Raw genomic sequence first — 21,595 nt, forward strand, 5'->3', positions numbered from 1 at the left:
CTGATTACGGTGATTGTAAGTAATCGTATAGTGGTGATTACCCTGATCGCTGGTGAGTGTAGTGATTACTATGCTTCCTATGTTGTAATTGGTCCTTTCGTTCCTTTGGCTTGATTGGCCTGTTTGTGCCGGTGGTCCAGGCGGCATCTGTATATATATTTCCGTGATAATAAGTCTCTACCTCTCTCCTTACCGCTCTTTTAAGCTATAGGAAGTATTAACGTATAAGTTATTAAGAAGATTATATACTTCCGAGAGACTCTAGGTTATATATTATCATTAATTAGGATCTTAGCTATTATAATAAGGATACTAAGCTCTAGAAGTAGCTACCCTATACTATTAATAAGCTCGATTTCTATCCTCTTATTCGCTACCTAGGTTAGTAAGATATGTATAATAATGATATTAAGAAAGATATAAAGTCCTTATATACCCTATACTTCTAAGATATTATATTAGATAGCTTGCTAGAAGGTAATATTAAAGTTATAAATCTAACACTATAGATTAACTCCTAAACGCTTAGCTATATTAAGACTAGTTATATATTATACCATAATTATTATATAGAGCGTTATAATAGATAGTATAAGTATAGAGCAAAGCACCTAGATAATCCCCCTAATAAGGTTAATATCCTTCTTCCTATACGCTTTTATAGCTTTATAAAGTTTAGAATCTATAGTATATACTAGCTAGCGTTATAGCTATCCTATCCGCTTACTAACATCTATAGTATATATAATATCTTTATGAAAGGAGTCTTATAATTACGCGAATTCGGCTATAACGGCTACATTAGAAGGTATCAAATCTATAGATATCAAGGGCGATAATCCTTCTTAGATTTACTCCTAAGAAGCTAGGATAAGGTTATTTCTAGCTTATTTACAGGTTAGGCACTATAGAACTTCTAGATCTAGCTCGCGGTCGCTATTAAGGTCAACAAATCCCTATATACTAGTAAATTTAGCCTACAATTATAGTTTAATATACTATAAGTTCTAGGAACTAGGCCCTATAAGGCGTGTAAAAGTCTTAACTAGGATCTTAGATATAATAGACGCGTCGTCGAAAGCGTATTAAAGCAGGGTAAGAGAGTTCGTAATAGAAGAAGCTACTACTAATATTGGAGATACGTCGGTAGAGGAGTAGTCAAGGCGCCGGGCTTATAACTGCCGAACGTAGTAGGAGCTCCGGGAGCGTTAAAAGCAGTCTGTAGTGGGTGGCTGTACGAAGGAGATAGTGCCTTGTTAAACTATCTATAAAGGAGACAAAACGACTAATATTTATAGACAAAGGGACTGGCTAAAGCGTTGGTAACGACGCCTTATATGCTGTGGTATGTATGTGGCTAATACTCTTAGAAGCTCTATAGCTTCTGACAAGTATACTTATTAGTATAGTGGTATAGGATTAATAATAATAATAATAATAATAATAAATAAAGGAAAAGGTTAATGCATTTAAGAGCGCCTTACGTGCTGTGGTAAGCGCGTGGCTGGTGCTTTAGAAGCTGTAGCGCTTCTGACACCTGTGAAGGTTGTATAACGGCAAGCAAGACATGAAATACCGCGAACGTAGGATCCAAAAAGGAGTGGCTTCACTTTGGTGTGTAGGGAAGCTTGTCAGCGAACCATTAGCCGCTAAATTTTTACAACAGCGTGGGGTAATGTCATGTAGTTACAGCTGAGACTGATTCAATTTGAATCGGTCCCGGCACATCGTCGGGAACAGCGCCCGTGCATCCTTATAACTCCAGACACTGCTGTCACGAAACCCCTCTATTCCGAGAGCGGAGTCCACCCAGAAAGTAGAGAGGATCTGCCTCTGACAATTTCCCACCGGAGCGAAAGAGTTGGACCATATCAACGACCATGCAGCCTACAGCGGGTCCGGTGGTCATATAGGGCTTGCCGTATCATCACGAATGCTTAGCAATGCACTCCTTCTTGTGCCGCTTCCAATCTGCCCTCTGACACGTCCGGCCACAATACTTGACCTTCAGGCACTTGGCAAATGCCTTCAGCTCGCCACCTTCCTTCGACTTCTCCCTTGCACAGCTGCGGCACCCGGTGACCCCGTCCCCCTTCTCCTTCCTCCCGTCCTGGCCCAGCCCGGGCCCAAACGGCTCAACATCCGGCATCACATCCTCCACCAAAACACTCGCAAACAAAGGCGAGATCGCCGCTCTTACACAAAACCTCTTCACCACCTCCCACATCGGCACATCCGGCTCCCACCCCGCCGGAAACACCCCTTTGCCACACCCACACACGACCTCTTCGCCCATATCCACCGACACCGGCGCCCTGTACCTGCCCTCCTCCCCAACCCGGTACTCACATCCGTCCCGGTGCGCCCACTCCCCGGCGCGACACCGCTCCACCCACGCGGGCAGCACCTCCTTCCATAGCCTTAGCTCGTCCGCATCGACCGTGATGTATACCCCCCCCCCGCCGAGCGGGTCCGCGACGGCCGCCAGGAAGCCGCGGTGTTCCAGCACGGGCATGATGCCGTGCGTGAGCGGGAGCACGGCGCAGTCGAGGAGGACGGTGCGGCGGGCGAGGTCGAGGCGCAGGGTCGAGGGGAAGATGAGCATTGTTGACGCCGCCGCCGCCCTCGCCTTGGTTGGGATTGTGAAGCGCGAAGATGGATTCTCTTCTTGGGGAGGCGGGGTTGCGTGTATTAGAGTTGAGACCTGCGAACTGCATGAAGAGGCAGTGCAGGGATTCTTTCAGGGCGATGCGGGCCCGCTCTGGCCGGGTCGCGGCGGCGAGGAGGATGGGGTTGTTGCGTAGGCGGGCTTCGCGGGTGGAGAACATTTGGTCGGTGTGGACAGAGAGGAAACTGAGCGCTCTTGGGTTACAGAGGGAGATGACGGGGGCGGTGGGGAGGGAGATTTGTGGGGTGTTCCAGAGGATTGGGACCGGATCGTTGGTGTTGTCGGGACAGTTGGAGAATAAGAGAGGCGAGGTGAAGGTGGCCGAAGGGTGAACGGCAGGGTTGGGCATGACGATGGCGATGAGCTCGATGTATGCAGATTTGCGGGCGATACGCATTGTATAGGACTCGGCGACGACTGGGACGGGGAAGGTGACTTTGACAGGGGTCTTGTTGATAGTGATCGTGAAGGTGCATGGCGAGGTCGTGGTGGATTGGACTGGGCAACTACCGAGGAGGGCAGACTTCAGGGCGTCCGAGACCACGTCCAGCCGGGCTGTCATGCAGGCAATCCTAGCCGTGTTCGGGTTGATCGTGACACTGACTGTTGTCCTGACCTCCGAGTTTTCAGGAGCCGGGGACGCGAAAGCGTCCTTGGCAAACCCTGCAACGACGATTGTCCCTGCCTGGTTGGGAAGATCTTTGCTGATGTATACATGGTTGGTATCTCCTAGATTTGTCTTGAAGATGCACAGGTCGACCCCTAGGCGACGGATGAATCTGCTGGCAGTCGTTGGAGTGCTTTGCATACAGAAGCCCACAATCGCGGTCCGTGGCTCGAGAAGAAGCATCCAGGAAGGGACTCTAAAGGAGACAAACAACGGACAGTTGCCATGCCAGCCCTGGTAATCCTCGGTAATGACCAGCTCGAAGGCATTGCTAAAGGGGATCCCGCTGGGGGAAAGGCTGCCAAAGCCAAGTTGTACAGCGGCGAAGTAGTTCTCCCAGCCAACATATCCACCAGAAGAGTCACGAACCACGCCATGAACTGGTATGGTGCCCACAGTCGAGAAATCCGGATCGGTAAACACCCGGAGTGCGGACCGCGGTACCTTCAGCGTGATGCAAACCGAGGACGGCATGTCTTGCCAGTGGGCAATGCTGGGAGCCCCCTTCGGTGCCGTGCCCATCCCCATATCGCGCTTGGCAAAGCTCTTGAACGTGTCGACGGAGTGGATATCCAGGAGGTGCATGTACAGGTACAGCTCCTGCAAGAAGAGACACCCAATAAGGTGGGTGCGATTGGACTCTATGCGTGCCAGCAGGATGTCCATGGCTCGGTCCCAGCTAGCGACAATGCGCTTCTTGACGAGAACCAGGAAAGAAACAAAGCTCGCTCGGGTGTAGGTAGGGAGCGAGGCGTGCAAAATCGACTCCGGATTCATGGTGGCCATGGAGAACATCCTTCCTATATTCTCGCCGGGGAACATATCGACGTACACTCGGTATAGCAGAGATGCCAGCTGTTCGTCATCCATGTGCAAACGCTCTATGTGGGAGGCCGAACTGCAAGGCGGCCGCTTCCATGTGATTCTCGAGTACAACTGCCTCAGTGGTTCGACAGTCGTTTGTTGCAGGGACTGAATGAAGCCCATCAGCTGCTCGTCGCCGATAGACGAAGGGCATGTGTTTGTCCAGTATTCGACTGGAAAGAGGCCGAGGAGCAGGGAGCTTGTCGGGAGGTGCCCGCCAAGAATCTCGTCGAGTTGTTCCTGGTACGAGCGCTTCCGCTGCACTAGGGTTTCAGTGTACAGACTTGACGAAGCATCACCGTCGAGAAGGGGCGAGGCAGCGGTCAGCAAATTGAGTCCGCCAACGTGGTCGATGAGGTTTGAGGTGTCGATGACGTTGAAGGAAACCGGAGCAGTTCCGTCAGTGCCGTAGTCGTCCTCGACCAGCACGAGCGGATCTAGGCTAGTATGTCGACTCCGATACCAGCACACGGTTCTGTCAAACCCGGTAGCACGCCGATTCTGAAGCGTATAACAGAACGGTATAGCATCGCCGGCGAAGAAACGTAGTCTTACGTTCTCCCGGCCTCGCCCCCTGAATGTATCGCTCCACGTGCAAAGCTCGGCTCTGGCAGCTGCCACAACGTCCTCTAACTTCGACACCCTCGGCTGGTCTTGAGATAGCGGCAATTCTTAAGCCAAAGGGACGTAGGCGGTTGAAAGATGGAAACCGAGCAGGGGATCGATAGCGTAGTGAAGCCTCACGGTGGAGTCGGGGGACACGAACAATGGATTCGCATAGGTGGCTTGGGAGCGGACCATGTGATCCATATCCACGGTTCCGTGCTTCCAGAACTGGTCGTGTAGCTCATTCAAGTCCAGCCCCGCGAGCATGCCGGCGGGTGTGGCGGATCGGAGACCAGATAATATTACGCCGGTGCCGCGTCTCTTTCGGTTCCGTGTCTCGATGGCCGTCTTGAACGTCTTCTTCATCCAGGATTGCCGCTCCGTGGCTGTAGAGATGTAGAAGGCCCAGACCTCGGCAACCCTGGTCAGAGTTCCACGGTCGCAGAACGCGACGAGGTTACCGTAGTCGCCCTCTCGCCAAGCTTCGAACGAGGTGGCCAGAGTGTGCAACTTCTTGGCCTGTTTCTGCAGCCGGTCATGGCAGGCCTTGTTGATAAATACGTGATGGTACAGATCCCAATTGTCGTTGTTCCACTGCCCGTTCGAATCGTCAAGAATGAGGGTAACAAGAAGAACGTTTCGGGTTGCTAAGCGTTAATAGGTGGCCGATGGGCGTGTAGGGACAGAAGCCGCGCCAGGAACTCCTCACCGATGATAGCGGGCTCAATGTCACAGCATGTGATATCCATTCGGCGAGAACCTATGTAAACTCCAAGTCATTGATTAGTCAGTTATACCAAGCTTCCGTCAACGACGACCTACCGTCGGAGTGGACAGTGAAGAAGATATTGCGGACGTCGCCACATCCCAGGAGCAGGATGTTTGCATCCTTCTCTGGGGGCAGGCCCTGTGTCAGAAACACTGCGGGTGTGTTGCCGATGGGATAGAAGTGCACCCAGAGGTTGGCATATCCAGGAGTCAACATTGCAACGGCTGGCTGAAGTTGGTCTCGGAGGCGGCTTTGATCGAACTGTAGGATGCTCTGGAGCAGCAGTTCTGAGGAGCGCGCAGGAACTTTTAAGCAGTCGGTCATCTTCATGCCCCTCTGGATGTTGCACAAAAAACATACAAACAGCTCGAGCCAGTCAGACTTTGGGAAACCGTTTGTTGTTGTGCCAGCCGTCGCACCAGTGAGGCCTACCGCCAGCTGGGCCATGCCATCAATGCTACGGCCCAACGAACTGCAGTCGCCCTTCCGCCCTTTCAACCACTTTCTATAGCGCACTGCCGATTTTGACCGCCTCGTCAACCCTAGATCGCAATCTCGGTCGGCAGCTCCTGCTCCCATATTCGGACCCGCCTGGCCTACTTTGCTGGCTGGCATCCCACTTCAACCTTTCAACTGTGATATCGTCGCCATCTCATGCAAACGCCTGACGGTACTAGTCCAACCTGACGACCACTTTCCTGCAGCCTACCCTATGAGGCACTGAGGCTACGAGGAAGCTCCGTTTGTCTGGCTTCTCAGGGCGACCAGGTGTTCGAATGACTGCGCTGATGAGGATAAGGAGAAGGGAGCAGGTAGACATGACTGCGTTTCGGCGGTCTACGTGTCGCACTCAGCCGGTCTAAAGGCCGAGCTTTCAGACACGCTCAGAGCCACAAGTTTCTCACACATCTACGGCGTGTTTACAGACGCAGTCATGCCTCACCCAGTCGCTCAATCGGCGCATCGAAAGACCTATACGATACCGATTTATCCAGTACTACGAGGCCAACAACATTACCCCATTCGGCCTTCCTCCCCATCTTACCTACCTGCTCCAGCCCCGATCGCTGAGCCGTCGCTGCGATGTCGCCTACGGAGCTTTACTTGGCTGTGCCCCTGGCGAAGGGCTTTAGGTGCAAACCTTGAGGTTCCGTGATTCTCGGCGCACGTCTAACGACAACGAAAGTCCACCATCCGCCAGGCGATGCGAGACGGATGGGAGAAAGCCTGCGAAACCGCCAAGCATGGTAGGCAGCTGTTCTGACTCGCGGCACGGCCGGGCATTTGGAAAGGGCAAAACTTGGAAGTTACCAATCAGACTGAAACACGTCGCGGTTGGTTCTTGGGTATACGTCCCGTTCGTTATTGCTGACCCAAGACCTAGAAGGCACAGCTGTAGGGTGGGCCTAGGTTCCCATTGGCTGAGAGAATAGAGCTCCAGACAGGCCTCTTTGCCTACTTGCCCACCACAGCCTCCTTGATGGAAGATGAGAGGTCTGGTAAAATCAAGATAGTTCAATAGTTCGATGTCTCCAAGTCGTAGGTTCCTGTAAGCTGGCCCTATAGCTAGGTACAAGAACGGGGTACGTATAAAGAGGGCTCCACCCAACAAAGCTAGGACCTACAAAGGCTTATCTAAACATCTGTGTGTGCACTCGTGTGCGGAAGTGCGATGCATTTTGCACAGTATGAGCCATTGAAGAACATACTCATATGCTGATTCGTTGCAAATTTGCCTTGGATGCAATTTTGGCAGCTACAGTTATTATCTAGAGCCCACTTGTGAGTGCCATTGTGTTTCCATGTAGGAAGAGGAAACTTCGAATGACAACATGCGAAGCGAGGCCAACACAACACTATAACAGGTATGTCAATCAACTATATTTCGTTTAACAGGGCCATGGGACTCATGAAACGAGGGAAGTAGTAATTACGGATTAGTGCTCATTGGCATTGGCTCTGCTCCTGCTCGTTTCAAAGTTGACTTGTCCAAGATATCGCATTGCTTCGAACATAATATCGTGCGTAAAAAATGGGTTAGAAACGGCACCGGTCATGTCCCAGTTATACGCAAAACACGATCCGGGAAGCCATGTACTGTACATACATAACCTTTTTTTGTCCTGCAGCCTCTGTTGGGGCTTTTTGTTGCCAGCCGCGGGGCCGTCAGGTAGCCGCAGCGGGGGATATGCAGTTGTTGAACTTGTTGGTTCGTGAACCAGGCAATTACCGCAGCCTAATCGTTTAGTCTCAAAAATTTGCAGGCGGCCTTTGTTCTTCTTAATTTCCTGAATTTTATCTTTTTCCAGATAAGAGAAGGGACCGACAACAGAACTTTTCTCCGGCGGTGCCTCCAAGAACGTTCAGACAATTGCAATGGCCCCGTCAGAAGCAGAAGCCAGTCAAGCGGCCGAGCAACCAGCCTCTCGCTCGCGCTCGCGGGCGTCTTCGGTCGGCGCTCAGTATCGAGAAGGCGAGTACGATACGATCGAGGACGTCCGTACCACGTCTCTCTATTCCGCCTTGTCCGGTCTTCTCACTTCCGGCAAGTTCTCTGACATGATCGTTCGCTGCGGCGGTCGCGAGTTTAAGGCTCACCGCGCCATTGTTTGCCCGCAGTCTTCCTTCTTTGACAGGGCCATTACGGACGGGTTCTCAGTAAGGGACTTTACACAATATTAGTCTTGTCTTGTGTTCTTTTTATTATTCTTTTTCACGATTTTTAGTTCTCTTTTTATCGTCTTCTTTACCTCTTCTTTTCTTTGTTTTCTTATCATGTTCTGATGCTAATACCTAGCGCGAATTAACCGGTTTAATTAACTAATATCTCACCAGGAGAGTACAACAGGTGTCGTGGAGCTGCCCGACGACGATCCAAACGTCCTCGAGCGTTTCCTACAGTTTCTCTATACCGGAAACTACGAGGACGAAACCATCTTGGACTGGCATAAACCAGCCGAGGTCAGCATGATGACACCCGAGGAAGTTGCTGAACTGTTGGCGGAGGTTCCTGGGGTTAGTGTCACCGCCCCCGCTGCTGAGCAGCCCCTCAATGATGCAGCCTCGAGCTCTTCGGCGGCAGCGCCCCCGGAAACCGCAGGTGCCGCGGACACGGCCAATCCTCCTCCACCTGGCGGGAACAACGATGATGATAGTGACACCGAAGACGGAAGCTACCGGTCACGACTGTCCAACGGTGAGCCCGGCGAACCGGAGGAACCCGCGGAGGAATACAACGAGTTCGACGCGGAAGACCCCGAGGAAGACTCCTCCACGGATGACCACCGGAGCAAAGATCAGATCAACCGACGACATTCTCAGCTTCTCCGAGAACTAGGGGATTCGTTCGCGGCCGAAAGGCAGCTCTTGAACGAGTTGCGGACCCGGCAAAGCCTCTTCCTACCGCTGCGGCTGTACGTCATGGCCGACAAGTTCGACGTGCCCGCCCTCAAGCTGCTGGCCCGAGACCGCTTCTACCGCGCCGCCGAGCTGGCGTGGAGGGAAGTCGAGTGCTTCCCGGACGTCGTGGACGAGCTCTACACGACCACGCCCGCGTCCGATCTGGCCATGCGCGAGATTGTCTGTCGCCTGGTCGGATGTAGCATCAAGGACGATGAGCAGAGGGAGAGGATGGCGCCCGTAATGCGGAAGCACGGAGACTTTGCCGTCGGCGTCCTCAACTATTTCATCGAGTCTGAGCGGCACATCTGGACCTGATCTTTCGAGCCCTCCTGTCGCCTGGCTTCTCGCCTGGCTTCTCGCTCGGAAATGGAGGGATGGCAGTGGCGCTCATCTTCTTCTTAAGTATTAGATCTCGAATATTAGTTCGGATATCAGCTCTCTATTATTAGTTGCTATCTATACGTACATATAAATCTCCTTAACAAGTAAACTCCGCAAGACAGACCAGGCCGTCAAGGCATGGCAATTGCGGTTTCACCGTCGCAACACGGGGGAGATCTCGGTTTTCTGCTGGGTGAGCAGCGCCAGCCGCCACGGCAGCGCGTTGTAGTCACCCTCGTCCTTGGCCGGGTCGAGGCCCTGGTAGAGGAAGCGCAGCGACTCCGACACGTCGATCGTCAGCGTCTGATCGGTCAGCTTGCGGATCACCTCGCCGTGGCTGATGCTCCTCATCCACGAACTGTCACGCCAAGACTATATATAATTCCCGAGGACCAGACTTGTTTCGTGATTAAGGTATGTCGCGTAGGATGACGGTGATCGGTTAAACAAAGCCATCTAGGACTGGGATATGCTAGTGGTGGCAGTCATTTCCCCAGAAATGCACGCCAGGAACTGCATGGCTTGCCTGTGGCACGGGCGACCACCCGCTGACGGCGAGCTGGGTGGAAAAGGGGCTCATCAAGACCAACTGGGACACCTTTTCGCTCGACACATCCACCTTTGTCGCCAACGGCACGCGCTACCTGGTCTGGGCGCAACAGGAGCCGTCGCGGCCTGACGAGAACTCGAGCATCATGATCGCGCCCCCTCGAGAACCCCTGGACGATCGGCGGCACGGCCGTTGCCATCTCCCGCCCAACCCTGCCGTGGGAGCGTATCGGGTACAAGGTCAACGAGGGGCCATACGTGATCCAGCGCAACGGCAAGGTCTTTCTGACGTGCTCGGCCAGTGCCAGTGCGACGGACTCCAACTACTGCATGGGCATGCCGACGGCGACGGAGGGATCGGACCTGCTGAACCCGGCCTCATGGAGCAAATCGCAGAACCCCATCTTCGCCAGCAATCCAAAGACCAATCAATGGGGACCGGGTCACAACTTGTTTGTTGTGTCGGAGGACGGGTTAAGCGACATCCTAGTGTATCATGACCGCGGGTACAAGGATATCCGAGGCGACCCGCTCAATGATCCGAACCGGCGGACAAGGATGCAGAAGCTGTACTGGAAGGAGGACGGAACGCCAGACTTTGGGGTGCCCGTGCCGGAAGGGAACACACCAGTGCGGCTGCGGTCAGCCGCAGGGTTGGGCCAGGACGTGAGGTACTACACGGGCAGCGACGGTCCGACGGACACGCCGGCGCTGGCTGATACCCAGTTTCGTATCGCCAGTCCCGGGTTGGCGGGCGGGAGTATGGTCAGCCTGGAGTCGACGAGCAACCCGGGCATGTTTGTGCGCCGGGCGGACGATGGAAGTGCGCAGTTTGTAAGCAGCGATGCGCTGGGCTCGGCTTCTGCCAAAGCATCGGCCAGCTTCAACCTCGTCCCCGGGTTGGCCGACGTCTCGTTCGAAGCGTCGGATGCGAGTGACCAGTATCTTCGGTTGGAAGCAAGCGGACGACTCACGACGGTACAGGCTGGGGAGGATGCCCAGGAGCAGGCAACCTTCTTTTTGGAGTAGCTCGATGTTGAAGCGAGTGATTAGGAAAGGAACTGAAGAACTGAAAGTAGAGAACAAAGTGGGGGAGTGAAGCGACCATCCAAATCATCCCAACTCAGTCGCTCCTATCGCGAGCCCACTATCATTATCGTGTCGCCACCGGCAGATCGGTGACGGCCGGCTAGTTCCTGTAAGACAAGACCGGCTTTTATAGTGGGCGACGCTTCTCGGAGCCTGTCGTCCGGAACCGAGAATACGGGTCGGTGCCATCTCCGATGCCGTTTGCGCAACCTTTCATTATCAAAAGGGTTCCGGTCCGATCACAAGACAGCGCGGAAGGAAAGGGGTTCGGGCGGTCTGTATCGGCTTTCTCGAGGTGTTGCCGTCGTCCAGGTCCAAGGGCCGAGAACGCCGGAAAGGTCCCGAGACGCGCTTGCTTACCCCGCATCACGATAAGCTACGGAGCGGGTCCGGTGGGGCGGGAGTCGGACGGAAATCCTCGGCTCACCACGGGCCTCCTCCTGATATCAAACGATAGGAAAGCCTATCAACGCCTTCGAGACGAGACGCGAGCGATGCAAACATGGTTGGTATAAAACAAAAGGCTGTAACCTTCGAGGCAGTCACGGCTCTTTAGGTTCCTGCGATGGGCGTTTGTCGACCACGGCGGGTCTGCAATGGGGGAGGCCGAGACCCATGTGGTGTGGTGTTATGTGCGAATCCGTAAGTACTGCGTCTTCTCCGAGCTCGAGGTGCTGTTGTGGAGAGTTTGGACCCCACATTGCAGGTCTGCGGAGTATATCGAGAACTTGGAAAGACCTGCCAACCAAGAGGAAGCCGCATGTCCTAGCTCTTACTACCAGGCCACCATCTGGCACGCAGGCCTGCGGTTCGTCTCATGTAGCGCTGTGTTAGGTAACCTAATGCTTCTAACGGACCCAAAACAGGCGGTCACTTGACCTCGGTTGCCGTCATCAGGGGCTAGGCGGACCGGGGCACCTTAAGCCGAGAGACACTTACACCGTGAATGACCGCCACCAATAAATAGCCCACCCGGTGGCTATTGCTTCCCCTGTTTGAACTTTGACCAACACAAACCAGCCCAAAAAAAACCGTTGCTGGGATATCAATTGAAACCCATTCCAACGTGTCTTACGTCAGGGGCATGAGATCTGCCCCGGGCCCCACCTTTGTTTACCCACACACACGTTGCTGCCGGCCGGGAACTCCAGAGACCGGAAGGGGGGCACGGAAATAAGGACCCGAACTCACGGCCTTCTAGAAGTCGGGCCCAGGGAAACGACGTCCGGCCCTTGGCCAGCGGCACAACCTTTGCACGAGACCCGAACCCATCAGACGGGACAGGCCAGCCAAACACGACCACCAAGAACCCACCAAGCATCGGCTTCTCCACAGCACCATTCCCCAAGCCGCTGCATTTGCCGTGATGCCACCCCTGCTCCGCGCGACCCCGCCGCGGGCGACCAGCGCCAGTCGGGCCCTCCAACGGCACCATCGCCATGCCGCAGCGGCAGCCGTGACCGGGATCAGCCGCCCTGGAGCGCGCCGGTTCCTCTCATCAACCTCCCGGGCCCCCGATGACGGTTCGTCCACCAGCAGCACGATAAATCCGGCCAACTCTGTCCTGACGCGGCCGCCCCAGTCCGCCCCTCTGGTATCGGCAACACCCCTGCTCAGCACCAACCCCACGACGCTTACCACCACGCACCCTTCTCGTACTGCTACTACCGCCGCGACGCAAGCCCGCTGGTCGTCGACGGTTGCCACTGACGACAAGCCCAAGATGTACACCGCTTCGTTCGCCTTCTTCGAGGCGCTATGGGACGCAGGCGTGGAGCACGTCTTTGTGAACTTGGGGTCCGACCACCCCAGCATCATCGAGGCCATGGTCAAGGGCGCGCGGGAGAAGAAGGACCAATTCCCACGGATCATCACCTGTCCAAATGAAGTCGGTTCATTCCCGTTGTCTACTTCATTTCCCCCTCAACCCCGTCACACCTTGCTAATAAGCGCAAATTTGAACGCTAACCAAACCCGGTGGCGGTGGTGAATTATCCAGATGGTTGCAATGTCCATGGCTGACGGCTACGCGCGGTTGACCAACAAGCCGCAGGCCGTGATCGTGCACGTGGACGTGGGCACGCAGGGCCTCGGCGCGGCCGTGCACAACGCCAGCGCGGGTCGGGCGCCGGTCCTCGTGTTCGCGGGCATCTCGCCCATCACGCAGGACGGGGAGCTGCGCGGGTCGCGCACCGAGTTCATCCACTGGATCCAGGACGTGCCGGACCAGAAGCAGATCGTCGCTCAGTACTGCCGCTACGCGGCCGAGCTCAAGACGGGCGCCAACGTCAAGCAGATGGTCAACCGAGCCCTCCAGTTCGCCCGCTCCGACCCCCAGGGCCCCGTCTACCTGTGCGGCTCGCGCGAGGTCATGGAGGCCGAGATCGAGCCGTACCAGATCAACCAGGACCAGTGGGAGCCCGTCGAGCTGGGCGGGCTGCCGAGCAGCGCCGTGCGCAAGATCGCCGAGGCGCTGGCCGGCGCCAAGGAGCCGCTGCTCGTGACGGGGTACGCCGGGAGGAATCAGGCGGTGCCGGGGGCGCTGGTCGAGCTGGCAAATACGGTCAAGGGGCTGAGGGTGCTGGACACGGGCGGTAGCGATATGTGCTTCCCCGCGGACCACCCCGGGTGGCTGGGGTTGAGGTACGGCGTGGAGGATGCGGTCCGGACGGCGGACACCATTGTCGTGTTGGATTGCGACGTGCCCTGGATCCCAACGCAGTGCAAGCCGAAGGAGGATGCCAAGATTTTCCACATCGACGTTGACCCTCTGAAGCAGGTCATGCCCCTGCATTACATCCCCGCGCGGCACCGGTATCGAGCAGACGCGCTGACGAGCATCGAGCAAATAACGGCGATGCTGAAGTCGGATGCCGGGTTGAAGGCGCAGTTGACGGGAGAAGAAAGCGACAAGAGGTGGGCGGCTCTGCAGGAGTCATACAAGAAGCGCTTGGAAGCCATCGAGCTCCGGTCTCAGCCGCTGGCGAACGGCGAGTTCGGGACGACCCATCTCTGCGCGAAGCTGAGGGAGCTGTGCCCCAAGGACACCCTCTGGGCCATCGAGGCCGTCACCAACACCCTGTTTGTCCATGACGGCATCCGACCGACTCTCCCTGGGCAGTGGATCAACTGCGGCGGCGGTGGCCTCGGCTGGTCCGGTGGCGGCGCCCTGGGTATCAAGCTCGCGACGGACCACGAGGCTCGGCGCAACGGCGAGAAGGGCAAGTTTGTCGTGCAGATCGTCGGCGACGGGACGTTCCTCTTCTCGGTACCGGGCAGCGTATACTGGATCTCGAAGCGGTACAACATCCCCGTGTTGACCATCGTGCTGAACAACAAGGGTAAGTTATGAGGACAGCCTCGCTTACACCTCTTGTTTCTTTCTTTCGAGAAGCTGCTGACATCTGTAGGCTGGAACGCTCCGCGCAGGTCGCTTCTCCTCGTGCATCCCGATGGGCTTGGCTCCAAGGCGACCAACGAGGAGATCAACATCTCGTTCGAACCCGCCCCCGATTATGCGGGCATTGCCAAGGCGGCGGCCGGCGGAGACCTGCACGCCGCGCGGGTCGACAAAGCGGCCGACCTGGAGAGGGTCCTCAAGGAGGCCATCGAGGCGGTCCAGAGGGGCCAGACAGCGGTGGTTGACTGCAAGGTCGCAATGGGTTGCTAATTCGGTCGCTTATGCCCCGAACGCATGGTTCTGCACCTCATCTCTATATGCAGGATGCCGCGTGGGGGTCGTACAAGATAGCTACTTCCCCCAAGCACCTACGGAATACTGAAGTGGTGTAATCCGTATGCACAAACACTAAGGCGGTGGGAGACTTATAACGGGCCGAATGCGGTGAGCCGGTTCTTCTGTTTCCAAAGTTGCCGGGGGTGTGAACCTCCAGGTTGGGTCCCGGTTTGTCTTTTGATTGTTATCTTCGTGGCTCCGAGTCTTGGAAGCGGCAGTAGCGGTGCAGGATTACCTATGTCATATTGCCTGCTGCATAATTGATGTCGAATCAGCGAGAGGCATGCAACTCGAACCAGCATCGTTGGCGCTGATGAGCCTTGAGAGTTGGGAGGTACCCCGCGCCGCGTGGTATCCATGATTGAACTTGGCTCTCTCTGAGTGGTCCGGAGATCATCACGCCCGGCCGAGACCCTGCAATTTGTTGATTCAGTTCAGCGTTGATCCATGAAATTCGTCCGAATCCATGCTCCACTCGTGCTGTTTCCCTTATCCGTCCTCCTTCTCGGCGCATTTTGGTTTAAAAATATACAATCGTTCCCAGAACTTACGTCAGTTAAACTCGTTTCTGCGAGAGCCAGATCCGAAACCGCAGGGCTCCGCAACGGACGCGGCATTGAAGTGGCAACAGCGCGCCACGGGGCGAGAGTCGAGGCTGGGTTTGGAGATTTGGAGAAGGTCCAGACCTCCTCGGTCGCAGCCTGGAATCGCAGGCGTGACACATCAGCTCTAGCGGCACATCGCACGGACCACGAGGGGTTTCGCACAAATAACCCTGCAAGGTGAATCTGCCCCGCGTTTGACTTCCTGGGATTAAAGACAGTTTCAGGCCTTGGGTCAGTTCTTTACGGATTACCTCCATCCTCCCGAACAGCCCTTAACTCGACCGAAGCGTTCCCCAGGGTAATAGCCCCACCAGCACTCAATCGAGTACATACTAGTACAGTGTGAACCTGGACCGTGGGACCCTGAATCCACCCGCGACCCTAGCGGGCCGGCCAGGAACGACGGACCCCTGTTTGCACTTCAATTTGCCCCTTCCTGGCATGCTAGAACCCCACTTGCACGGCGACGGATTTCTCGTTCGCATCACGAGGCATCCCAAAAGGCCGGTCGGAAACGCGAAGACGATGAGATTGGAGGTGTTATATTGCGGGAGACCCATATCCGTGGAGTCGTACTGGCCGACTTGACGTTGAATGAACTCGTTACGGTCTCGTCTGCTCCTCGGAAGATTCACGGAACATCGATCCAACGATAAAAGGCGACGAGCCCCGACCGAGAATTCCCGCAGCACCACATCACACCACACCTGGCTTTAGGGCAGCCACCGTCATTTAGGGTCACGGCGCGGGGGGTTACAACTTTGGTAAAACGACGCGTTCGGCGAGAAACCGTCCCGTGCTCGTGAGATGGCCGAAGGAGAGACCCAGCCCGAGGCCCCGGCATCGGGCAATGGAAGAGACTCGAGTTCGGCCCATACGCCGCCCCCGCCTCCCATCCCAGCCGCCGACCCGAGGCTACAAGACGTCACCAATACCGGCAGCCATGCGTCGTCGCCTGATGTCGTGGCCGAGATTGACGACATATTCAAGGTTTCCCCGCAGGCCGCCCTGAGGTTGCTCAGTGCGGGCATCGAGGCGCTGGTGAGCATGACGGGAGACATTCCCCCAACACCGCCGCCTCGGAGCCCGACAATACCACACATGAGAGGGATGGAAGCGGAGAAGAAGAGCATTGTGCGGTCAAACTCGGAAAAGAACCTGGCACGACTAGCGCAGCGGGGGAGCGCGTCCAACTCGCCCCTCCCCGGGCGTTCACCACTCCAACAAGCCCAGTCGTCTTCCGAGCCTGTGCCTGCGAAACCGCCACCCGCGACGGCACAGTCGCAGGTCATCGACGGAGTACGCCTCCGCACGACCGGTCCCGCGCCGCGGACGCCGCCGTCCAGCTGTTCGGGATCGCAGTCCTCCCAGCCGCTCGCGCCGTACATCATTGTGGGTGAAAACTCGCAGCCGCTTAACCAGCAGCACAGCGCCATCACCCGCAAGTTCTACTGCCGCGTCCCGCCGCCCATCTCCATCACCGACTACTTGCTGCGGATGCACCGCTACTGCCCCATGTCGACGGGCGTCTACTTGGCTACGTCGCTCTACATACACAGGCTGGCAGTCCTGGAGCGCGCCATCGTGGTGACCAAGAGGAATGCCCACCGTCTACTGCTGGCCGGCCTGAGGGTGGCCATGAAGGCCCTGGAGGACCTCAGCTACCCTCACAAGCGGTTCGCAAGGGTTGGAGGCGTGAGTGAGAGGGAGCTGGCGCGGCTCGAGATAAGCTTCTGTTTCCTAACCGGGTTTGAGCTGGCCGTGAACGCACACCTGTTGAGCCAGCATTGGGAGCTACTCCGGCGGGGGACTGAGTGCTGGAATGTGTTGGACGACGATCTACAGCCGGATGTGGGATTTGTGAAACCCGAAAAGCCGCCTGGCGCGAGCGATGTGAAGGCGGAGGCCTGAAGTGTCTCTTGAGAGAGCATGATATCGATCTCTTTCACCTCGCTCCCCGTCCGGCTCTGGCGGCGCTTAACCACGCAGCCATGTCATATGCGTGCTGCTGGACAGCGTACTTAATATTGGTAATGTCCAATTCCGTGGATCGCGTCCTGGCTGCGTCGGGGATTGTCAGCGATCGATCCCCAGCCACGAACATCTGGGCGACTGTCCACTTGGATCAAAGGAGTAACTACCCAAGTACCAACTCACTCGATCCCTGTTTACGAGGTAGGTACCTTTTACCTCATAGACTGACTTGATAAGTTCGATTGAACAAGCTCGCGAACTGCATCCCGAACACTTGAGAAAAAGCAATGATATCAGCGGTACGTCAGGAAGCGTCTGTCTACGATCCATCAATAATGGCCCAACGTCATAAACCCCTTTCGTCAGGGACTTGCCGATCACCTACAGAAACACTTGGCATATAAGCTCTTGATGCCTTTTCCAACTTAGTCTCTTGACGGTGTCTTTATTGTACTGGTGTTCGAGTATTGCAGCAGCGTAACTCCCTTCTTGAATTTTAAGCCTCATCCTGCCATTCGAAAGAGAAAGGTGAACAGAAACCGCGATCATGGACGAAGGCGATATCCCCAAGGAAGTCCCTCGCCAGGAAGAATTTGCCGGCGAGCCTGAGAACATCGTTCGCGGTCACAAGGCCAACCTCTCCAATCCGCGTACGAATTCCCTTCTTTCGGTCTCCAGTCTAACTCCTTTCCACCGCACACACCGGTGGTGCATGACTGACCACCGTAACGTCGGGTTGAACAGAAACGTCCGACAGGGCCAAGGAGAATTCACGCAGGGTGCTCGAGTCGTATGACGAACCATATGACGCATCACAGGCGAGCCACGGCACCGCGGAGCAGGGCGACAAGGATCCTGGTAATGTGGTGCGCGGGCTCAAGGCGAGCATTAGCAACCCGGGCGTGTCGGAGGGGGCGAAGAAGGCAGCCAGAGAGAAACTGGGCCAGTTGGGAGCGTGATGGAGACTCGTTATTGTTGATGCTATCTGGAATCTTTTGAGATGGATCGACAGGTGTAGTGTGCGATCGTAAGATCAAACCAGATCAACAATTAATATGAAAAGTTTTGATTCATCCGATTGTCATACAGCAAAAATCGTTCTTTTTTTTTTTTCTTGTCGTCTGGTTTCTCTGATCATAGAGTTGCATTGTTAGCGTTTTAGTTAATTATACTTAAACTAGTTAGAGACTCCTATGTTTCTTTTTTTTTTTCCCTTTATTCTTTTGTTCTTTTTTTGTGGTTTCCTCTCTATCTATTACCGCCTACTGATAGCCGTGAACTCCAGCTTTCTGTTTTAGTAAAATGAACTCTTTTATCTTTGAGTCAAATAGATACACCCGAGTGGTCAGCAACTGGAAGCGGTCTCGAGTGGTTCTGAGTGGCAAGTAATTAACCAGACCCTTGAAGAAAATGCAAACACAACAAGTTTAATTAGATCCAATGTCGTAAGAGGCTGACTGGAAACCCATCCATTCACTCTTACCTTCTTACTAATAAAGCCGTGTCGTCAACGTAAAGAACCCCTCGATCTTGCCCCTGGATTGTGATCGCTTGGACATCGAGGATCCATCACGTCACGACGTGCAACCATGACAATACAGCGCTTCTTCGCCATCGTCGATCCCCCAGGCCCAATAATGAGCTTCACGATGTCATCGCACGTCATAGAGATAATCCCCTTCTATAACTAACACCCTCCTCGCAGCGCTATCCAGAAGGGACATCACCAAAAAAAAAAAAAGCCAGCCCGCAATTCCATCAACAGCAAGCCACATAAGCGATCGCATCCATCCAAAACCCCCTTGAAGTCACCAGAGAAGAGAAAATGACCGAGTCGGCCCCGTACCAGAGAGACGACAGGCTCGGCGCAGAGCTGTCGCGCGACGCGCCCTCGGGCCAGGTCAACGACCCGTCCTACAAGACGCGCGGGACCGAGGCCGTCCCCGTGGTGGACGACGACGCGCCGATCGACGACCCCCTGAAGCCTGGCAGCGCAGACTCGGACAGGCAGCTCGGTACGCGGTAACTTTGACCATGGCTGTTATGCTTCTTTTATTATCGAAAGTAGCTGCCGATAATCAAGTCGACTTATTATGCTGATGATTTACGGCGGCAATGTATAGAGCAAGACGAGCGAGAAGCCGTTGACAAAGGCAACGTCTTGAAGGAGCGGACTCGCAAGGCAAAGCCGACGGGTACCTATGCTGAGCCGTCGGATGCGCAGATGGGGTTGAGGGAGGAGCGATAAAGTGGAAAACATGGGCGTGTTATAATAATATTGATCGTCTTTTTCTGGGCTTGGATGCAAATTACTTCGTTTTATAAGAAAAATAACATGAGAAAGATTCCGATGAACAACTATTACATGTTGTAGCGGTCTTTGGCCCCTTGACGAACACGAGTTTTCACGCTAGAGTTTTGCAACGCCTGATTAATTAATTAAGGTAGCTTGAAAAAACAACAGCTGTGGGGGTTTCAGTCACATTTACCAGAGTTGGATCATCCTTCTCTCCGCACAGACGCAGAACGCGGATTAGATTTGATTATGATAATATGCCAATCTAACTGCTAGAGATGAGCCTTTCAACCTCATCTGGGTCTTTCAACGTGGTCGTCAAGTTCTCAGCCCCGGTCTTGGTGATGACGAGATTGTCTTCGATGCTGTGTCAAAAGTTAATTATTAATGCTTGGAGACAATATACACCCCCCCATGAAGCCGAAACTTACCGAACACCACCGACATCCCAATACTTCTCCAGGACGTCCGCGTCGATGTACTTGGAGTGCTTGGGGTCTTTGAGGAAGGGGTCAATGATGAAGTTGCAGAAGTAGATGCCCGGTTCGACCGTCACCACACTCCCCGCCGGCACCTTCCCCCTGATACGCAGGTAGCGGAACAGGGGGTCTTTGTCCGCGTAGTTGGGGTTGCCGCCGGTGTCGTGGGTGTCCATTCCGAGGTAATGTCCCAGGCCGTGCGGGAAGAAGGCGACGCTCGTCCTGTTTGCGAGGATCTCGTCCTTGTCGCCCTTCAGGATCCCCAGCTTGAGGAGGCCATCGATGGCAATCTTGTGGGCTAGCACGTGCACGTCTTCCCACAGCACGTCCTCTTTGAGCGCGGCGATGCACTCGAGCTGCATCTTGAGCACGATATCGTAGATTTCCCTGCTTTCCTTGCTAAACTTGCCGTTGATGGGGAAGGTCCGGGTGATGTCCGAGGCATAGCAGTTCCACTCGGCGCCGGCATCCAGCAGCAAATTGAGCTTGCCGGCCAGCGGCTTGTCGTTGTGCACATAGTGCAGCGTCGCGGCGGCCCTCCCGCTGGCAAAGATGCCGTGGTATGCCTGTTCGCGGGCGCCGGCGGAAATGCTGGAAGCGAGGAAGGTGGCCTCGAGCTCGCGCTCGTTCTTGGCGTGCCTGACCTGCTTCATGACGGCGTGGTGGGCGTCGGCGCTGACGGCGTTGGCCTTGGCCATCAAGGCGAGCTCGAACTCGTCCTTGACGACGCGGCAGACCTCGATCGCCTGCTTGAGGACGTCGAAGTTGGTTTCCCCAAAGCCGAGAAAGGTGACCTGATCTGACACTTGGCCCGGGATCGCGAAGACGGTAGCCTTGGACTTTTGTTTGGCGAGGTGGGCCAGCTCGGCGTTGATCTCGTTCGTGTACTTGACGTCGTCCACGTCCCATTTCTCCAGAGCTTCCTGGGCGGAGACGGGCAGGCCAGACCAGATGACGCTGTCAGGGTCGATTGGGGGGATGAAGAGGGTCGTCTTGGCCGAGTCCATGTCGTGGACTAGGAAGGAATCGGCCAGGGGACAGCCCGTGAGGTAGTAGAAGAAGCGGCGCTGCCTGGGAAGCCGTCTCAGCTCCTCCGATCACAAGGGGGCGACCTTGGTTGCACAGAAAATGGGGAGGGCATACCGGAACGGTTCGGGCTCATCGTTGTCCTCGAGCAGCTTGGTCATGCGGCTTTCGAGGTAGATGACGCCCGTCGCATCCGGCACCTTTGTGCGGATGTAGTCGACAACGCGCTTCGCGTGCCGTTTGGCGGGGTACTTGCCCTGCAAGATCCTGTCGTAGTCCATGTTCCGCAGTCCTCTCAATCCGCTCAGGGCGCGACGCTGTGTGGCTTGAAATGGTCGTGCGGCCCGAAGGATTGGTATTCTCGAAAGAAAACCGAAGGAACCGAAGGCTCGCATCGGAAGGAGGGGCACCGAGGCTGGCCGAGAAAGAGCTTGTCTGTCATCTGGCAGGAGCTCCTCAGCGGGGCATGCGGGAGCTGCGGAGT

General features: G+C 55.3%; 8 protein-coding genes across 8 annotated transcripts; 6 read left to right on the plus strand and 2 right to left on the minus strand.

The window, feature by feature from the left end:
* Positions 1–1,927: 1,927 nt before the first annotated feature.
* Positions 1,928–6,394, minus strand: MYCTH_95272 (uncharacterized protein; the record flags this gene model as incomplete). Its single annotated transcript, XM_003663826.1, has 6 exons — positions 1,928–2,315; positions 2,350–4,847; positions 4,944–5,452; positions 5,515–5,565; positions 5,628–6,165; positions 6,284–6,394. The coding sequence occupies 6 exons, from the start codon at positions 6,392–6,394 to the stop codon at positions 1,928–1,930; spliced, it is 4,095 nt and encodes a 1,364-aa protein (XP_003663874.1).
* A 1,431-nt stretch (positions 6,395–7,825) lies between these two features.
* Positions 7,826–9,576, plus strand: MYCTH_2306100 (uncharacterized protein). The gene is made up of 2 exons (XM_003663827.1): positions 7,826–8,232; positions 8,410–9,576. The coding sequence occupies exons 1-2, from the start codon at positions 7,951–7,953 to the stop codon at positions 9,289–9,291; spliced, it is 1,164 nt and encodes a 387-aa protein (XP_003663875.1). The 5' UTR covers positions 7,826–7,950; the 3' UTR covers positions 9,292–9,576.
* A 209-nt stretch (positions 9,577–9,785) lies between these two features.
* MYCTH_2127683 (glycoside hydrolase family 43 protein) lies at positions 9,786–10,935 on the plus strand (the record flags this gene model as incomplete). The annotated part of the gene is made up of 3 exons (XM_003663828.1): positions 9,786–9,791; positions 9,855–10,004; positions 10,072–10,935. The coding sequence occupies 3 exons, from the start codon at positions 9,786–9,788 to the stop codon at positions 10,933–10,935; spliced, it is 1,020 nt and encodes a 339-aa protein (XP_003663876.1).
* A 1,182-nt stretch (positions 10,936–12,117) lies between these two features.
* On the plus strand, positions 12,118–14,743 carry MYCTH_2306101 (uncharacterized protein). The gene is made up of 3 exons (XM_003663829.1): positions 12,118–12,883; positions 12,995–14,336; positions 14,406–14,743. Exons 1-3 carry the CDS (start codon positions 12,362–12,364, stop codon positions 14,663–14,665), a joined length of 2,124 nt encoding a protein of 707 aa, XP_003663877.1. The 5' UTR covers positions 12,118–12,361; the 3' UTR covers positions 14,666–14,743.
* A 1,125-nt stretch (positions 14,744–15,868) lies between these two features.
* On the plus strand, positions 15,869–17,330 carry MYCTH_2306103 (uncharacterized protein). Its single transcript, XM_003663830.1, has one exon. The coding sequence runs from the start codon at positions 16,144–16,146 to the stop codon at positions 17,245–17,247; it is 1,104 nt and encodes a 367-aa protein (XP_003663878.1). The 5' UTR covers positions 15,869–16,143; the 3' UTR covers positions 17,248–17,330.
* Positions 17,331–17,603: 273 nt separating this feature from the next.
* MYCTH_2315464 (uncharacterized protein) lies at positions 17,604–18,387 on the plus strand. Its single transcript, XM_003663831.1, has 2 exons — positions 17,604–17,960; positions 18,055–18,387. The coding sequence occupies exons 1-2, from the start codon at positions 17,858–17,860 to the stop codon at positions 18,267–18,269; spliced, it is 318 nt and encodes a 105-aa protein (XP_003663879.1). The 5' UTR covers positions 17,604–17,857; the 3' UTR covers positions 18,270–18,387.
* A 748-nt stretch (positions 18,388–19,135) lies between these two features.
* MYCTH_2063631 (uncharacterized protein) lies at positions 19,136–19,558 on the plus strand (the record flags this gene model as incomplete). The annotated part of the gene is made up of 2 exons (XM_003663832.1): positions 19,136–19,325; positions 19,434–19,558. The coding sequence occupies 2 exons, from the start codon at positions 19,136–19,138 to the stop codon at positions 19,556–19,558; spliced, it is 315 nt and encodes a 104-aa protein (XP_003663880.1).
* MYCTH_2306107 (uncharacterized protein) lies at positions 19,549–21,573 on the minus strand. Its single transcript, XM_003663833.1, has 3 exons — positions 21,229–21,573; positions 20,038–21,156; positions 19,549–19,971 (listed from the first exon to the last, which is right to left on the minus strand). The coding sequence occupies exons 1-3, from the start codon at positions 21,390–21,392 to the stop codon at positions 19,872–19,874; spliced, it is 1,383 nt and encodes a 460-aa protein (XP_003663881.1). The 5' UTR covers positions 21,393–21,573; the 3' UTR covers positions 19,549–19,871.
* Positions 21,574–21,595: the final 22 nt, after the last annotated feature.

Source organism: Thermothelomyces thermophilus, chromosome 4 (assembly GCF_000226095.1).
Source record: "Thermothelomyces thermophilus ATCC 42464 chromosome 4, complete sequence".
In the NCBI taxonomy this organism is placed as follows: Eukaryota; Fungi; Ascomycota; class Sordariomycetes; order Sordariales; family Chaetomiaceae; genus Thermothelomyces; species Thermothelomyces thermophilus.

Excerpts from the sequence above, each read along its gene's own strand:
- MYCTH_2306100 (XM_003663827.1), top strand. The coding sequence starts at position 7,951 with ATGGCCCCGTCAGAAGCAGAAGCCAGTCAAGCGGCCGAGCAACCAGCC. Across the intron at positions 8,233-8,409 it reads CCATTACGGACGGGTTCTCA|GAGAGTACAACAGGTGTCGT; the intron begins GTAAGGGACTTT and ends ATATCTCACCAG.
- MYCTH_2306101 (XM_003663829.1), top strand. The coding sequence starts at position 12,362 with ATGCCACCCCTGCTCCGCGCGACCCCGCCGCGGGCGACCAGCGCCAGT. Across the intron at positions 12,884-12,994 it reads TCATCACCTGTCCAAATGAA|ATGGTTGCAATGTCCATGGC; the intron begins GTCGGTTCATTC and ends TGAATTATCCAG. Across the intron at positions 14,337-14,405 it reads CATCGTGCTGAACAACAAGG|GCTGGAACGCTCCGCGCAGG; the intron begins GTAAGTTATGAG and ends TGACATCTGTAG.
- MYCTH_2306103 (XM_003663830.1), top strand. The coding sequence starts at position 16,144 with ATGGCCGAAGGAGAGACCCAGCCCGAGGCCCCGGCATCGGGCAATGGA.
- MYCTH_2315464 (XM_003663831.1), top strand. The coding sequence starts at position 17,858 with ATGGACGAAGGCGATATCCCCAAGGAAGTCCCTCGCCAGGAAGAATTT. Across the intron at positions 17,961-18,054 it reads GGCCAACCTCTCCAATCCGC|AAACGTCCGACAGGGCCAAG; the intron begins GTACGAATTCCC and ends CGGGTTGAACAG.
- MYCTH_2306107 (XM_003663833.1), bottom strand. The coding sequence starts at position 21,392 with ATGGACTACGACAGGATCTTGCAGGGCAAGTACCCCGCCAAACGGCAC. Across the intron at positions 21,157-21,228 it reads GATGAGCCCGAACCGTTCCG|GCAGCGCCGCTTCTTCTACT; the intron begins GTATGCCCTCCC and ends ACGGCTTCCCAG. Across the intron at positions 19,972-20,037 it reads TGGGATGTCGGTGGTGTTCG|CATCGAAGACAATCTCGTCA; the intron begins GTAAGTTTCGGC and ends CTTTTGACACAG.